At 41.1% G+C, this 18,767-nt stretch overlaps 1 protein-coding gene and 2 pseudogenes across 1 annotated transcript; all 3 read right to left on the bottom strand.

Moving 5' to 3' along the window:
* Positions 1 to 1,087: 1,087 nt before the first annotated feature.
* On the bottom strand, positions 1,088 to 1,817 carry LOC136283743 (uncharacterized; annotated as a pseudogene).
* Positions 1,818 to 3,634: 1,817 nt separating this feature from the next.
* LOC136283742 (uncharacterized) lies at positions 3,635 to 4,535 on the bottom strand (annotated as a pseudogene).
* A 6,912-nt stretch (positions 4,536 to 11,447) lies between these two features.
* LOC136283741 (uncharacterized) lies at positions 11,448 to 13,930 on the bottom strand. Its single transcript, XM_066172936.1, has 2 exons — positions 12,745 to 13,930; positions 11,448 to 12,445 (listed from the first exon to the last, which is right to left on the bottom strand). The coding sequence occupies exons 1-2, from the start codon at positions 13,928 to 13,930 to the stop codon at positions 11,448 to 11,450; spliced, it is 2,184 nt and encodes a 727-aa protein (XP_066029033.1).
* Positions 13,931 to 18,767: the final 4,837 nt, after the last annotated feature.

Genomic DNA, 18,767 nt, shown 5'->3' with positions numbered 1-18,767 from the left:
TTGGATTTGGGTTGCTCTTACAGAAACGTTCTTGACTTCCAGATCCCTAGGAGGGATTGAGGGGATGTTGTCTTCAGAATCCTAGTCCTTAAGTGAGTTCCAGAGAAAACCTGGCCCATTCCACCACAAAGGGTTGTTGGTTAGCTTTTGGGCCCCAGCACCACAGTAGGTGATATCTGCAGGATTAGATTTTGTTCCAACATAGTGCCACTGGTTAGAGAATATTTGCTCTTGTATTTCCTAGACACTGAAGAAATACACTCCTTGTTGCTTGACACGGTTTTAATTATACAACGATGTAGCAGTCCTACAATACAAATAACAACCGGACTATACTAAAATACAGTCTCTATATGCAATGTAAGATGGCTAACCTACAATAATAAAGTGGTTAGTAGAGTTCCGATCCAACGTAAATAGAGAAATACATATTTCCTTGAATGTAACAGGAATGTAAACACAAAATGGCGGACTCTCTTGAGCCGGTCAGCGGTTATGATAGTTCCTAGGCCCTGGCAGCCAGGTCAAGTCTCTTCATCCCCCCTAGTCCAGGAACCTGATGGGGGTTGCTGGACTCAGCATTCTATCCATTGGCCTGTCTTGGGTTCGTATAGTTTCGGTGGTCGCCGTTCACGGTGCGGGCGGCTGTGTTGAGGCGAAAAGAGAGGGGCTGTGGTTCTTGCATTGTTGCTCCTGAATCTGCCCTGTCAAGTGGCGGGTCAAGCATGGGTATCTGTGTGGGGTGTAGCTCTATGGTTGTAGGCGGCAGGGGAGAGATGTTGCGTGTGCTGTCTTCACAGGGTGCTGGTGCTGCCTGGCTGATTCCAGGTCCCAGCGCGCTGTAGGGAGGTGGTGATGTCATGGCAGGTTGTAGTTCGTTGGCAATCGTTGGCGTGTACACTTGCAAGAAGCGGCGGTTTCTTAGTGTCAGTCGTTGTGATCTGTCTACTTTCACCCTGTACTGGTTGTTGCCCGTTGACTCTACAATCAGTCCTGACCTATCCCACTTGTTGGAGTGGAAGCCCCGTTGGTTCTGCAGGAACACCCGGCCGCTAGTGGCCAATGGTCGAAGCGGACATGAGTGAGGTCATAAACTCTCGGTGGTTAGGGAGATCCTGGTCTGTAGAGCTTCTTCTTTTGCAGTCCATGTGTTGTGCCAAAGTGGTCAGACATGTGGGTTTGAGAATTTCTGTAAGCGGTTAACAAATGAGAGTGAGACCCGTTGGGGGCATCCAAAGATGATTTCAGCAGGTGAGAGGTTGCGGTTGGGGGTGTTACGAAGCTGCAGGATTGCTTGGAGGAAGCGGTCCTGGTCTAGGCTTCCCATTGGGCCAGTATTAGACATCAAGAGCCTCTTAGCAGCTTTAACGGCTACTTTGGCTCTACCATTGGATAAGGGTGAGGCTGCGGATAACACACGATGTTGCACATTCCAAGACTGGAAGAAGTTCTCTGTGATTGATGCTGTGAATTATGGGCCACCGTTGCTCCAGAGTTCTTCTAGTACACTGAAGGTGGTGAAAAACTTGCGTAAGTGACGGACCAGGCCAGCGGATCCTCCTAGATTAGTTCCTGAGGTAGAGCTTAGCACTTCTACCCATCCTGAGAGGTGATCTCCCACAATTAGGTAGTGGTGGCCACTGTAATCAAAGAAGTTGGCAAAGATTTTGTCAAATGGAGTGGATGGGGGTGTGGAGGGTTTTGGTGGTGTGGCTGCTTGTGATGGCGCATTGCAGTTGCATTCAGCATGTCTGTTTCTTGTCTCTTAAATGCGACATACCAGGCCAGTAGACAATAGCCCTTGTGCGTTGTTCCATTGTAGAGACTCCCTAGTGGGCTGAGTGAAGATGCTGTAGGACATTATGGCAAAGGGATTCTGGTACCACAACAAGGTCGTTGTACATCAGTACACCGTCTTGTGAATAGATTGATGTACAGACATAGCCCTGCAAGGGCTGGGTCACAGCTGTCTATGTTACCCTGAGTCTCGAGCAGAGTGGGGATGTGGCTTAAAGATTTATCTCGGGCAGTAGCATCAGCAATCAGGGACCAGTGGATAATAGTGGCTTTTTCAGCATGGCTGCAAATGGTAGCCATCAGTGCTAACTCGGCCATGTTGGGGTTGCTTGGAGTCCCAAGTGTGAAATCTTTTACAGAGCCTGATGGAGAAGGGTGTCTGGAGGTGGCATCAGTGGTTTGATTGCATTGTCTGTGGCGGTGTACGATGTCAAAGTGCCACGGTAGGGTCCTCTGCTTTAGTCTGAAGAAACCTGAATTTGAAATCTCATCAAGAGTCCGATCGCCAGAGATTTTCACCAGCATTTTGTGGTCAGTAACGATGATGAGATTGTCACATCCTTGGGTGAAATATTGTGTTTGCTCAAGAGCCCACACCACTGCAAGGGCTTCTCTTTCGATAGCTGTGTATCACTGCTCTTCAGAAGAGAGGAACTGTGAGCCCGCAAGGGTGATCTTCCATCCACCCTGGCAGCAATTGGGCACTCCGGAGGGGCAGCGCAATGTTGTTGAAGCAGGAAGTACCCTATGCCTCGGCTGGACCAATTGGGGCAGAAGCAAGTACATCTTTTCAAGTTGAAGATCTCCACACCCTCACGAATAGCTTCCATGATGCTCTTTTTGGATGTTTGGAAGGCGGCTTCCAACTCAGGGGACCATGTGAACTTGTGGTGTGGGCTCAAGAACGGCTTGAAAGGTGCCATAGTATCATGCAGTTGTGTGTAGTTTGTCACTTGGTTGACAAGGCCAACTAGCTTCTGACGTCTGTTTTGTATGCTGGGGTGGGGAAGTCCCTGATGGCATCAAAGTACTTTGGGAGGGGTTTGATTGTCGTGTCCGATAGCCTGAAGCCTGCAAAGTTGACATTCTTTTGGGCGAACTGGAACTTATCTGTGTTTAATACAACGCCAGACTGTCCTAACCAAGTGAGAAAGTCAATGGTCCTCCACCAATGACGTTTCAAATCTGTGTCGTAGTGGATGGTGTCTTCTATGCAATGCTCCTTTCGTTCAAACTCTGAAAGGATGGCATCGAATTGCCGATTTTAGCCATCAGTGCTATTATAGCGCCAGCAACCAAAAGGTGTGATGAATGTTTTCAGATGATGAGCAGATGTGCCCAGCGGGACGCTGTGATAGCCATTCCAGGTGTCAGTCACTGTCTTCCAAGTGTCCTTTGGTACTTGACGGGCTAGGTAAAAAGCCAATTCTATGGCAAACATTTCACGTTGGTAGAACTTATTGAGAGAGGAGAGGTCCACTGTCCAACAGGGAGAACAGTTGTGTTTCCTGTTGACCACCACACGGTGGCACCATGTCACTGGTTCTCCATATGGAATGTATTCAACTACTCCAAGCACTTCGTTGCAGAGGAGGTCCTCATACACTTTCTTTTGCCAGTGGATGGGTATGGTTGCTGGAGTATGCGATGCCTTTGGTGTGGCAGTGGGGTCCACATGTTTTTCGATAGGTGGGCCATCCATGCATGGCAATGCCTGGTGAGGGCAGGTATTGAAGGTTGATGATGCGTATCTCTCGAGGAGCCAGGTTTTCATCCGTTTGTTGTTTTCTGGGATGCAAGGAAATGGCAGCTCAGCAGGACGTAATGGTGGGGCTGTTCACTGGGGACATGAGCATGCGGCATGACTGGAAGTTTGTAGTCCTTCACAGCCATTGTTGATGAACCGATTGGCATTGGTTGACAGGGGTGCAGGTGTCGAGCTGCTGATGTACACCATTGAATGGCTGGATGTGGTTTTGCCACTCGGTAATGTTGCAACCAGCTTGGCAAAGAATGCACCTTCTATTCCAATGGGAGAACGGTTGGCTGCTGTTAGACTGAGGCGAACAGGGTGCAGGTCATCACGTGAGAATCTACATGCGAGGTATTCCTCTAAAGACCACAGATTGGATTGTGTTCCTGTGTCTGCAATGGCAATAGTGGTCACTTGGGTGCTATGGGCTTTCTCTGTGATTGTGGCTGGTTTGTCAACAGAAATGGTTATGGGCACTGTTGGGTGGTCTTTGAGTTGGGCCTGCCACCATTCACCTTTAGTGGCGTGGTTCTGTTCGTCATGCAGCTTGCACTTTCATTGTTTCTGTGGCGATGGCTTTCCGGCGTTGTTGGCGTGTGGATGCTCATGAATGGTGTATTGCTCTCACTTGAGAAATAGGCTCTGACTTGATGGCCTGAACAGTGGCAAGTTGTGGGCGTATCTTGCATCGTCGCACCCTGTAGCAATTTATGCATATCTGGTGCAGTTTCGTATTCCACCCACATGTTCATTATGTGAAGACCTTGAAGGAGCCCATACATTCAGGGCATGTGGCTTCTCTATTCTGATCCACTTGGGATGGGACAAGGGTAGGACTGGCCTGGGTCTTCTCGTGGCATTGGAAGGCTGACAGTGCTGAAAGGTTTGACGTGAGTAGGGCATTTTGCACATACTCGTATGGAAAAAGTGCGGAATGCTTCATCCCATTCTTGGTGCATCTGAAGAAGTTTGGTGCATAAGACATGGGTGGCTACTGGGATCACTTCTGGTGAACGCATGGCAAGGAGAAGGTCTTCGAGTGGCTGCGAGGTGACGTGTGGGTTGGCCTTTAGTAGGCTGTCGCCGAGTGTAGGTCCTGCACATTGGAACAGATCCTGATTGGAATACTTCCCACCTGCAAACAAAGATGTTCTACTCCTCTATGGAAATGCCAACATCAATTGTTGGCTGTTCGAGTTTCGGACCTTGTGATGCCTGGGCCTGGGGCGGTGCAGGAGGTGTGGGAGATGTAAGAATTTTGTGAGCTAGTTCGTGATTGTTGAGCAGAGCGATGGCAAGCACCTCTGAGACACCCCTGTTGCAAACATGCAGTCGAATACGGTACATTGAACAATGACCATGACTCCTTCATGAAGAAATACACTCCTCATTGCTTGACATGGTTTTAATCAAACAACGATGAAGGATTCCTACGATATAAATAACAACTGGACTATACTAAAATACAGTCCTTATAAGCTCACAATAAAAACGATGCATATACCTAGAGATGATATGCAATGTAAGATGGCTAACTTACAATAATAAAGCAGTAAGTAGAGTTCCGATCCAACGTAGATAGAGAAATACATATTTCCTTGAATGTAACAAGAGTGTAAACACGAAATGGCTGACTCCCTTGAGCTGGTCAGCGGTCATGATAGCTCCTAGGCCCTAGCAGCCAGGTCTCTTCAGACACAATTGCCAATGAAGACCTGGAATCTTCTGGTGTCATCATCGATGTAGCCCAACACCATCTTACTGTTGGTCTAGAAAATTTCCTGTATCTTTGTGTACTTTGATGAGACAATGGCAGCAGTCTGTTTTAGTCTGGGTGTGGTCACTGGCTTAAGGGGAATTACCCATGACTTTCCCATCACCATAGAGCAATGGATGCAGTTCATGTCATCAACCAATGACATGTAGGAACACTGCCCATTGCCATTCTGACAGGCGTCCGGGAAATGGTGCAGCTCTACGTTCTTAACTTCATCAAACTCTTGAGCTTGTAATATCTTGGTACTCTGAGTCTTTCTAAAATGGGAAGTTCTGCTCTCCACTTCTCCCATTTGGGTCGCAAGTCATCAGGAACTGCATCATCCCAGCCTACACTATCACAGCACAGCTCTTGCGGGATCTGCTTCCCTACCAAAATGAATGGAGCAACGAAGCCAAGGGGGTCAAATACTGAACTGACAATTTACAGGATTCTCCTTCTTGATAGAGGTCTATCTGGTAAGGTGATCCTGAACTGGAGTGTGCCAGATTCTATGCACCAACGAACACCCAGAGCACATTCAATAGCTCTGGACCAATAGACAATAGGTCAATAGACTGGGCCCTGGAATAGTTCTTGATTCAGAGATTGACAATCCCATAGTGCACTGCAGTCAAACACAACTCTTTTCTTTCCCAGTATCTTCTTATGATAACCTCCATGATGTGGAATGTACCACACTTGTTTGGTAGTTGTCAATATTTCATCAATGGGAACTCTCTCCTTCATGAAGCTGCAGTAGTCCTTTCTGAACTGGTCGTCACTTCACAACCTTCATCTTAACTTTTTAAGGCAACTTAGGGCTAGCTCCTTGTTATTTGGCAGCTCCAAATTTTCATTTTACAAAGGCAGTGGCATGTCATAATGGTCGTCTGACAATTGATGGATTCCTCCATGCACTATTCTCAGGAAGCTCTGTCTTCAACGGACAGGGTTTCTTGTCAGCTTGACGTTTGTTGAAGTTGACAGTAAACATCTTGGACACATCGCTAGGGTTGATCATTTCTTTAACTTGTGTTTTGAATGGAAAGTGGCACATCTCTCTGTTTGGTGTTGCTTGAACCTCACAGGTAATGATGCGGTTTCATGCAATGTCAATCTCAATTTCAGAATCCTATTCCCTCAATGATCTTATAGCACCAATGATTCCCCATCCAAGGGCTGTTCTCTTAGCATGTGGATCATCTCCCTTTCCTGGCATACCTCCAGTGCCGTAATTGCTCAAGAGCATTTGAGGTCAATCAGAAGTCCAACTCCCACGTCTTTGTTTAAGAGCATGATATTCTCTGAAATCTTCTGAAGATGAGGCCAGATCAGAACAGATTCAGGTCTTGGGATGACTCTTCCTAGCTGGTATAGAGGATCTTGAGTAGCTTTTGGGCAGACGAATTTCTACATCTTTGTTATAGCCATGTACAACAAAGCCTTTGATCCTCTGGCTTTTGATAACCTTCTCTGAAAGGACTGTTGATAGCTTCAGTTTGACTTTGGGTCCGTTCACACCTGATCCTATTAGAAGATTTTCCTTCACAAAACAAGCATCAAACTGCTCGTCCAAAGGGTACAGATAAGCAACTACTTGCTGATATCCTTTCTATGATGTATCCATACGGGAACTATGAGGGAATGCATGCAGGATAGCTTTACATTCTTCATATTGCAAAGGTTAACATGGTGTCAGGTTGCCTCTGGGGTATTTCTTAGATGACTATTTCACTTGGTCTCAATGGGAACAGGATCGCTGTGAAGGGAAGTTGGGTGGAAGCCATTGCAAGTTTTGCAAACTAATCTTCTATAAACTCTTTTCATGTGTCGCCACTTCAGAAAGCCCAAGCATAGTGCATTCATCTTTATAAAATCTCTTCTTTCGGCCAGAGACTTCTTGAGGAACTGGAAAAACATTACATTCAGCTGGAGATGATTGATGACCACATTTTGAATCCAATGAATTAGTTCCTAACACACTAATGAAGAATTCACCCTTTTCTGAATCATCCAACTTGCATTCATCTACTAGTTTGGAGCTGTCCCTTGGCTTTGAAAGGCACATTTATGCATCTTGTCTGACATTTGTGGCAAATCTGATTATATGCTGGACATTTCTGGGGCTCACGATTTTGTCCACAATTTTTACAGTTGAACCGTTTCTTTGTTTGCTTGGGCTTTCTTTTTCCCCCATAAGGTTTCCCGGGTGGCTTTAGTAGTAATAGGGTGGTGGTATAGCATGTAACCAATCAGAATCGAGTATTTTGATCGTATGGTACAAATGGACCAATCTGAATCGCGTATTTTTGCATTCCATTCTGATGACGTCACAAAAACCGCGTGGGCGCCTGAGCACTAGTTCAATGGGACAAAAGCGGTTTGCAAGCGCGCATCAGCCATTTGCCATTTACTCCTTATTATTTTACTGACCAACAACCGCGGGATTTTTTCCGAGGATTTCACACTATCAGTTTGTTGTGAGCGCGGCCAATTCATCACTGTCTCCTCCTCAGAAAAACAAAATTTTTTATGGTATTGGCACAGGGCCAGTAAAATAATAAATGAAATAAACGGAAAAAGTAAGCAAGTAAGAATGAAATATTTGGGCATGACTGTTGAGTAAATGGCCGGGAGCTGGGGAGCTGGGATTGTGAGGGTAAGATGAGATTATAGTTTTACACGTGTGAGTTTGGGATAAGATGACATAATGAAACGTGTATATTTTTGTTTTTTTAGCGAGTGAAATGGATGTGTTCGATGAAGACATGTTAAACGCAGTCGTCATACCACAAGATGAATCATTACCTTGTGTGCTCTTTCAAAGTAGAGAAATTAGAAGGTAAAATTTTATTTTTATAATAAGATGACATAACCAAAAAAAATTTTTATTGTGCGAATATTTTGGTTTTTTTTTAGTGAATTAAAAATTTTTTTAGTGTGCGAATTTGTTTTTTTTAGTGAATGAAGTTGGTGTCAAAGCGCTGTTCAGAGCGTTGTTTTACATATGGAGGCGTTGTTATTTATTTCGTTTTATTATTTTAAAATTCATTGTAAAAAAAATGTTATTTTGTATCAAAAGAAGTTTTGTTTGATTGAAGAAAATTGTTTTTGATGAGTCCTTTTATGAGATTGTTTTGTTGTTGATTCAGTTTTTTTCTTGCACGTGGTTGCTTCTGTTCTTGCAGGCGGGAAGGTTGTGCAATGTCTTATGTGATTTGAGGTTGTTTTTTTTTATTCATTTGATGATTTTTTTTCAATGATTTGATGAAATACAATCATGGTTTTTTTTCCCCCTTTTTTTTTGTGAGATTTTCTGTGTCTTGTTTCTTTAAGAAGAGGAAGGTTTTTTCCTGTTGATTTGTAAAAAAGGTTTTTGTTGAATGAATTGGACTGTTTGTCGAATGAGTTGTAGGAGAAATTGTTTTTTTTCGGATTCCAATTTTTTTTTGAACGGGATTAAAAAAATTTTTTAGTATGAAAGAAGTTTTTTATATGTGTCCTTTTTTCATTCATCGTAATCACGGATGAAAAAAATAAGTAGACAAAATAAACGAGTTTGGAAAAAAAGGAATGATGTTATTTACAATTGGTTATGATATTCCTAATACATTTTTTCTTTTATTTTCGGAGGAGCTGATAGCTCTTCCTAAAATGGGTCCGGTTTTTCTCAGAAATTGTAATTGTTTAGGTGTTAAAGCAGGGGGTCTCTTTATTTGGGTGGTTTTTTTCCTCCTTTTTCTGGTGGCTGCTAAGGGTAGAAGACCTCCTTTTTGTCTGTTCGATGTTCTTCTTCCTGTTGTTCCTCTCCATCTGTTTTTTTCTTCTTCAAACCATGATGTCTTCTTGTAGGTTACACGAGTATACTCTGGTATAATGACGATGGATGGTGCGCGTTGTTTTTATAGCTAGGTGAGGAGGGTTTACAATTTGAATTTTCTTTTAGCAGCGATAATATTTTGCGACAATTTTTCCATGGGTGATTTTTTACCAGGAAGTGCATCGATGGCATGGACCATTTTTAGGTCAGCTTTCCATTTGTCTCATATGTTTTTGGCATTGGAATAGTCTATATCGTGTTGTTTGGCGATTCTGTCCAAACAATTGATACCAGGATCACCGCGTGCGAGTCGTTTTTTGAGAAATGTTCCAGGACCCAGGTATTGATATCTTTTACGTTTTGAGAGTGAAAAGGGATGAAACTCAATTCCTAATTTTTCGATTTTTCTCTGTATGTCAAATTTCTCTCCTCTTTGTCTTCTTTTCTTTGGTTTACGTGCATCATGTTGTCGTTTTCTGGCCATGATTCTTCTTCTTCTTCTTCTTTTCTTTGAATTACACGTGGCGTGTTGTCGTTTTCTGGCCATGATATAGGATTGTTAATGTTGAAATGAGATAGGGTGTTGTTTATATACAGTTCAGTCTTTGACGAGATTATTTTGCGGCTGATTCAATTGATCTTGTATGCGGTGACATCTATCCCTAAGTGTGGTCATGTAATTATGTAATACCTTATTGCTTTGTTTGATGTCTTCCGACCATGTGGAGATGTTTTCCATGGTATGTTGTAAATTTTCAGAGTTTATATTTTTCTCACGAGAAATTTCCAGGGCTTTTTGAAAGATCTGATTTGTTTGTTGAAGGAGAGCAAGGTTTTTTTCTTTCCGTTGGAAGATTTGTAGGAGTTCTTTGACGATTTGGTTTGTTTCTTGATTGAGCCGTAGGAGTTTTTGCGTTTTGGGATCCATGAATGGTACAGAATGAAAAAAAGTGGGTTGGGGAAAGAAATTTATAGAGAGAGAGAAAAGATATGATTGACACATTTGCTGTAAAAAAAAAAAATGAAATTTATTTCAGTAAAAAAAAATTTACACGTCGTGTTGTTTACAAGTGACAAGAATCCGCAATACTCTTCAAACGTGTTCTACTCTTGAATCATGATTTGTTTCCAATTCACATTGTAATTTAATTTTTTTGAGATTTCTTTGAAGATCATGTCATGAATCTGAAAAAAAAAGTATTTAATCGAATTAATAACATTTTGTGAATTCATTAGCTATGTTGAACATTTTTTACTTCCTAGTTTTCTAGTTGTTCTTGTACCCAACTAGTTTCACACATCCCTTTAACTTGATAAGAAACAAGTAGAGAGGGGAAGTTCACGCGCGACACTCATTCCACAAATGTTGCAATGTTCTTTTCCAATTCACCTGACACCATTGGTGCATGTATTATCGACAACATGAAAGTTGCATACTTCGTTCACATCCGGTTTTTTTTCTTTCCTGTCTCATTCGTTTACTGTTTCACCTGACCATTTTTTTTCTATATACACAATGTAAAATATACAAACAAGATAGTGACGAAAGACATTATTTTCTCGGGGGAACGGGGAAAAAAAGTATTATACCTTTTTTTCCCCTTCGTCTTCTTATTCTGATTTTGATTGTGTCTCTACGCTTTGGAAATGTGTGATGGAGTGATGAAAGACGTCCCCTTTTATATACTGTCCCCAACCCCATCACCACTGATGAATGATATATATCACCTGTTAAATATGATAAGAATGACACCATAAATTATAAATGGTGTATTGTGTTTAAGGAAAAAAAAATCATTACACCTATGAAGACGCAACAAAGAAGCATCGAAGAAGAACTTCATTTGGAAACAGACTCGATGAAACAGAGTACGGATCCCAAAGCAGAACTCATTACCAAACGCCATCTTGTAACGTTGATTCAATTGGTGTATAAATTGCAGAATGAGAATTGGGTACGTTGGCCTCTATTTGGGCATCATAATGAAGTGGTTATGGCAGAAAGATTTTCTAAGATTGTTGAGAAGATGTACAAGACTATACCTGATTGCCCACTTGTGAACTATGCTACATATCAAAAAATTCAAAAGAATCCAGTTTGTGAAGTTTCAACCTCACTATAGTAGGATCAAATGGAATAGACTTGTGGCAAGACTCATGAAAATTTTTACGTATTATGAACAACACAAAGAAGTTATTGCATAAAAAAAAGTTTTTTTGTTTGAAATTTAAGCCTCAGTATTCCGGAATAGAATGGAACAGTCTCGTTTCTAGACTGAGAAGGATTTATATTTTTTATGAACATTACAAAGATATATTTACAACAAGAACGTGAGGCTCCTAGCTCTCTGAGCTGGTAAAAGTGCATGTAATGGATTTGCGCTGTCAGAGGTTATCTCGTCCCAAAGAAGCCTGTCTTTCATTCTAATTACATCCATTATGGGAGTGTATTTGCTAGTGTAGCCATAACGTAAAGCTCTCTTACAAAACTTGTCAATATTAGAGAGATATTTACTGTAGTGGGCAGAAGCCCACACCTCAATTGCGTAAGTGAAAAGTGACATAATTAGACTGTCAAACAGCAGTGTAAGTTGTTGTAGTGAGAAGCCACAGTATTTGCAGACTCTGAGGATGTACAGTCTAGAACTTGCTTTGCTAAGAATGGTTTCAAATTGAACGTCCCAGTTACATGGATCTTCGTTTACAGTAACTCCTAGCAGCTTTAGTTTGCTCTTTCTAGTTATTCCGTCCACGGGCTCTGGAAGGGGCATTGTGTTTTTACCTTTAACAACCATCTCAAAGGTCTTCTTCATGTTTAGTGTCATCAGGTTTTTATCCGCCCAGCATTTGATATTTTCTACTTCGCAATGTGATGAATCTGTAAGATTAGAGCCAGTTGTGAAAGGCACATTTGCTGTGATATCATCAGCATATTTGATCAGTAGGGTTTTGGGGCTGACTGGTTTAATATCATTCACCATGATAGGGAACAATAAGGGTCCAAGCACAGTTCCCTGGGGAACCCCTCTGTTGACGTTGAGAAAACTAGTAACCACTCCATCAACCACTACTCTCTGTCGGCGATCACACAGGAAGCTTATTATCCAGTTCTTAATGTATGGATTGATGTCATACGACGCCAACTTGCTGAATAGAATGCAATGGGAGACTGAATCAAAAGCCTTACTGAAGTCGAATGAGAAGGCTCTTACAAAAGCCGCATCTCGGTCTAGTCGCTCAAGCCAAAAATGTTGGCACTTAATAAGGGCCATAGTTGTGTTGTTGTCCCTTCTTATATGCGAATTCCAATCGCTGACTTGAGGATGGGAGATACTTCTTGTATGGAAATGAGACGCTCAAAAATTCTCATTATGATGTTGGTTAATGAGATCGGTCTAAGCTGATTGCATTCAGTCAGAGGAGATTCCTTAGGGATGGGCGAGACGTTTGCTAGTTTCCACAGAGATGGAACGGTTTGATGCCTAAGTGAGCAGTTGAAAATTTTGGTGATTACAGGTGCAAGATGGTGAGAATAATTGTGCCAAAGCCAATAGGGAAACTCATCAGGCCCCGAGGCGGTTTGTTTCTGATGCGACAGTAAGTTTCGTACATCACATTCATTCACAGTCGGCAGATGGGTTCCTGCTGGTATTTGCAGACGCATTGGAGCCTCATATTCGTCGTCAATGTTGATGGTCTGGAAATATGTGTTGATGACGTTAGGTGAAATCACTGAGCTGACAAGGGTGCCTTGTGTCTTTCTGCCAGTTATTCTGTTGGCTGTGTCCCACCATCCTTTGGAGCCTCGATTATGTTTTAATTGCTTGTTGTTCACAGCGTTTACTTGGTTCGTGCGAATGAGTGCGTTGATTTTCTCTTGACGCATAATGTTCTCTGCTTGGTTACCCTGATGCGCTGTTTTGTTTCTGACTTTGCAGAGATGCTTTACCAGGGGGGACATGTAAGGCGGGTCCCTGGACGATACTTTAACCCGGACGAGTGGAAAACTCTCATTGAACATCGACCATAGGCTTGTATTTAGCAATTTCACGCTTTCTTCAGGATTATCTAGGTTGTTGATAGAATTCCAATCGAAAGCACTAAGCATAGTCTCCATAGCAATTTTGCGGTGGTCTCTAGTATCGCGGAAACTGACATATTTCCTTTGAGGTTTAGCCGGGATAGAGGGTAGTACGGTGACAGCCAAATGATCAGATCTCACCAGACCCTTGTGCACCTTACCAGGTTTCCAAAGCAATGGACAGTTAGTCAGAAAAACATCAAGTATTTTGTCCCGCCTAGGAGGTACTTCAACCATCTGATGCAGACCATGTTGTGGCATAAGATCTTTTATTTGCAGCTGATTTATGTCACATGCAATTACGATCTTGGCGTTCGGATCATCGTGCAGAATTTGATCACAGGTTTCAGATAAGAAATTCAGTAGATCAGCTGGTTCATAGATGAGGTCAGGCGGATGGTAAACACTGGCAGCGAAAAACTCGGAATTTGGAGTTGTTATTTTACACCAAAGAGTCTCAAACTCAAACTGTCCATTGGCGTTGATTGCTTTTATTTTCCAGTCCTTCCTACAGATGACAGCAACCCCTCCACTGGCACGTATTCCATTCCGGTCTTTTCTAACCATCACATAGCCATCAGGGCAGATCAAGTGGGACAGGATTTTCTTGTTTAGCCAAGATTCTGAGACAAAACAAAGATCAATGTTATTACTGCTCAGTTCAGCATACAAGGCTGGGGCAGCATCAGCTTTCACTAGAGAGCAAGCATGAAGAACCATGAAGTTCCTCCTCCTCTCTCTCTTCTTCGTTGACAACGACGACCGCTACTACGACATCCTAGCATACCACCACCTCTTTGTCTGGCTAATCTCATCATGTAACCTTGATTTTTAAAGGGATTAGAAGCTCTGTTTATTGGAAGATCGTCCATACCTTTTTTTTTACATGAAAAAATGAAAAATGATCCAGCTCTTATATCTTTTTTAATCAACTCTATAAAAAAAATTTTCTCCGTTATAATATTCCTACTTCTTATTTATGCGTTTCTGGCTAAAGAATTTTCCTATTGTATACGCTGGTCCTACAGCTCCAAGGATCGGTCCCATTTTTTCTAGAAACTGTCCTATCGGTAGTCCTCTTCCTTTCTGTGTCTTTTTCTCCTTGTTCTTCTTCCACATATTCAGGTATGCGCCTGGCATCATGGTAGAAGATCCAAGAAACGGTACTATGGATGAACGACGTATGACTCCTCCTTTCTGTCTTTTCCTTTTTCTTCAACGTGTCATATTTTTTTTCAGTAGGTAAAAATATCACTCAACATTTTGCTGTTTTTTTTTCTGCTTTTTATACCTTTCATTCCACTTTCTTTTTGAACTTTCTTTTTACATTTCACACCCGTTAATTTACCAAAAACAAAATCCTTGGCTTTGCTCTTTCCATAATTTATGAGGGTTTTTCGAACCATGGATTTGAGTACAGGTCCCACATCTCCCCTAGAGCTGCACTCGCTATTTTTCCCATTCTGCGCAATATTCCACCCAATCCACGTCCAGATTGAATTCCCGGTCTATAATATTGTAGTTTTCCACCTTGCATGCTTAGGATTTAAAGATAAAATTAAATCACCACTCGTATTTATAGTCATGGGATATTTATTTCTTAAAAGAAAAAAAAAGGAACAAACTTTTACAACAAAAAGTGTGCGGTACCATCTTTTTTTTTTTCAACTGCGTTTAACTGGTCATGGCTGTAATTTTTTTCTATTACACTTGCTTATATACGATTAGGGTAGGTTTGATTTCTCCTAAAACACATCGTGACCACGCTTTCATCGTTTGAATTTAAGAACTCCGTTTGAGTTCCATCGGTTTCACTGATTCCTATTTCCAAGGTGTCAAATTTATTCTTACGAATGGGTATAAATTGTAAATTACGAGGTTTGAAAGTGCTTTTAGATCCGTTGTATACGACCTCTCTCAGTAAATCAGTTTTTGAACCACCAATGATTTGTGTCTGTACCAGATCTGAATAAACATACAAAGGTCGTTCTTGATATGTTTGACTTGACTTGACTTGACTTGCATGCATTTGACACAACCTATAAATGTACCAATTGACTGAACATTGCAGATGTAAGAATTTTGATTCGCTAGGATTTCCTTCTGGCTTAAATTGAAACGTTTTGGAATCCACTATTTCCCATACTCTCTGAACATCTCCTTGATAATTCACTTCGCTGATGGGATCTCTAAAATGTTCAAAAGTCAACAGACTGGTTAACTCGAATCCTTTTTGATGTGATGGTACTCCTACTTTTGGAATCACCAATTTGAATGCTTTAGCTACATCCAAATGAATATAGAAATCGTTTTCAATTCCAGATCTGAAACAACTGTCGATTCCACTGTTGTCTATACACAATCCGTAGGAACCACCACCGACATCCTCTCAGTAAAACACAGGCCATTTAGGTCGTTTCTTCTGATAACCTTCATCTTCAACAAAATAATTCTTCATTTTAAGAGGCAACCTGCTGTGCAGCCTACGGTTAAGCAAAGAAATCATGCTATTCCAGAAATCACCACCATGTCTCGGCATGTCCAGTGAAAGTTCATATTTCAGGACTGAACCCTTTTTCCAATTGTTGTAGGTTCTCACACCTTTCATATCAAGTTCCATACCACATAAGAAATCCACGTCTGCTAACTTCTGATAATTCACATTCTTGTGAATCACTGTATCTGACGTAGATGGAAATGAAATGCTTGACAAAGCCACTTCCCATTCACTCTCCAGTAAATAGATCTCTTTTGCTAACTTCACTTTGAATTTACTGGGAGTGTTATCCGGGTAAATTCGAGAACTTGCAGTACTTGGGAGAGATAGCACCATATCCGGAAATGAAATACTAGCCAATGCTACCTCCCAATCATTTTCTGGTAGAAAAATATTTCCTGGTAGTTTGACTTTTTAGTGACCGGGATTATTTTCAGAATAAATCTGTGAACTTGCATTGCTAGGTAATGTCAGGTAGAAATTCATCGTGGTAATCACATTGAGATAAAACCAAAAGTGCATGTTGCTTGGTAAATTGGGTTTTATTTATATGCACGCTTTCTGAAACATAACGTGACTACAGTATTTTTGTTTTTGTTTCCTACAAATTCAGTTTGTGTTCCATCGACTTTGCTAATTCCTATTTCTACGGTATCAAACATGTTTTTTCTTACAGGAATAAACTGTAAATTCTGAGGTTCGTAACTGTTCTTTATGACATTTCCATTCATAGATCCGTCGTATTCTACTTCTCTCAAAAGATCTGTTTCCGATCTACCCATAAACTGTGTCTGCACCAGATCCGCTTTAAAACTACCTGGAGTGTTATCTCTGTAGATAGTGTCATATCCGTAACTAGGAAGCGTGAGATAAAACGTGACCTGGTTACCCTGCATGACTCATAAATCGACTATTTCCTTCGCGTCTACCCAACTGTCGTATTTGGATGGCCAACCTTTCCAACTGACCAAAGCTTTCCCGTCTTTTCTCTTGAATACTTTTTGATCTGGAAAAACGTGTCTTTATCACCCATATCGACCTTTGCAACTCTTCCTCGTAAAACGTAACTTGGACGGGTGTTCCATCGTATTCCTTGATCTTGTAAGATGGTACATAGGAATTTATGACTCTATCTACGATGAATATTTCTTCTGTCAAGCCTAGCAAATATCCTTTCTTAAAGGTTCTACGAACCTTGCTCAACATGACCTTCTCTCCCGCTTTAAAGATAGGCTTTCTTCTTCTTCTTCTTTTACAGGATGTACCAAACAATTTTTTACTGTACAATTTCTTCCACACTTTTCCGTCGTTATACATGGTGACATTCTTAGGTGCAATACCCATAGCATTGTGTACAGACGCATTATAACCTTTGACTAAATCGGGTAAAAAATCCAGATACTTGAGAGTAGCGTTGGCTGTTAATGCTCAGTACAACCTCTGTTTGAGGGTTTTGTTAAATCTTTCTACCACAGAAGCTTTTGTATCACTTTGAGTATTAAAATGAGTGATGTTTTGCTGCGCGAGATATTCCTGAAACGATTTGTTGTAAAATTCACTCCCTTTATCCGTTTGTAGACGTAACGGTTTTCTCCCTTCTTTCAGAATAGACTCAAACGCGCGTTTTTGTTCTGCACCGGTTTTATTCTTCATAGGAACCACCCATGCGTATTTACTTAAAACGTCAACAACCGTCAAGAGATATTTTACTCCTTTGTTGTATCTACTGAGATTTTTCATATCCGCTAAATCGGCTGCCCATTGATGATCTATACTATTAGCTACGGTCGGATTCCTTGTATAATGTACTTGTGCCGGTTTATGCAAAGAGTAAATTAAATTCTTCTGCATGATACTCTTGAGTTTTTTGACGGGTACACCCGTGGCTTTGTGTAACCTTTGCAATCCACCATAACTACCTGGATTCGAAAAGTCAAAATACGTCTTCAATACCATCTGTTCCAACTTTTTTTCTTTATCCAACTTTCTTTTCTTTCTCTTGTTCATTCCCACGACTTTTTTTCTCACAGTAAAATTTTAGTGCAACATCTTGCCAACACGATTAAAGCCGCCCTCATTAACTCTTTGAATGATGGTACTTTATCAGGATGGGTATTAAAGACCCATTCTTTATGTTGTTCGTAATCTCTTCCTCTCAGTTGTTCTCTCATTCCCTCCATATGTACAATGAATATGCCAGAATTCCATTCTCTCACACGACTAGGGTCATTGATCAAATAAACAAATAATTCATCCGCGTTTTCTTTGGTTTTCACCTTTTCTAATTCTTTTCGAGGAATAAGCGAATCTCGACCATTCGATTCGTTTTGATAAATACGTTGCCATAACCACTCTTTTCCTATCCGCTCCATCTTCTAATCTGACCGAAAAAAATCATAGCAAAGCTATTTATATAAATTGAAACCACATTCCAAAATTTTTCCATTCTTTCCCATGTGTTATCCCGAAATAATGAACGTCAATACTGTAGCCAACCAGACCGATTTCTTCAAACGGGAATGACAGAATTTCAAAGAGGAAGTATCCAAGCATTATCGGAAAAAATTCTGGGTGATAGCTATCTTGAAAACCGTTCATAAAAAGAAAGGACTCGAACCATCCATTCATCCCTTTTTTTTCCATGCAACGATTGCAATGTGTCGATGAAATGAGTTACAAACTCAAGCGTGGACTTAAAGAAGTCAAGTTTAATGAAATCTATGACGAATGGACCAAAATCCTGAGAGAAAGAGGTGTGTATCATCCTATCTGGCATCATGAAGACATGGAATTTGTCAAAACCATGATCTCCGGAAACAATGCAAGTAGAATGCTATTGGAGTATTTCATTTATATATTGAAAGTCAAGCTTTATCGGAACGATTTCACGAAAAATTATTAGAACGATTAAATACTTTTTAATTTTTCGTTTTTTTCTCCTTCTTTTTTAGACCCACGTTCTGATCTTAAAAGAAATACTCAAATTCTTCTTACATTATGCATTGCATTCCAATCGTCATTTTTTATTAGAACAACGAATCGTCTTTTTGTTCATGAGAA

This window comes from Pocillopora verrucosa, chromosome 10 (genome assembly GCF_036669915.1).
Source record: "Pocillopora verrucosa isolate sample1 chromosome 10, ASM3666991v2, whole genome shotgun sequence".
NCBI lineage: Eukaryota > Metazoa > Cnidaria > Anthozoa > Scleractinia > Pocilloporidae > Pocillopora > Pocillopora verrucosa.
This window is presented reverse-complemented; position numbering and strand designations above follow the sequence as displayed.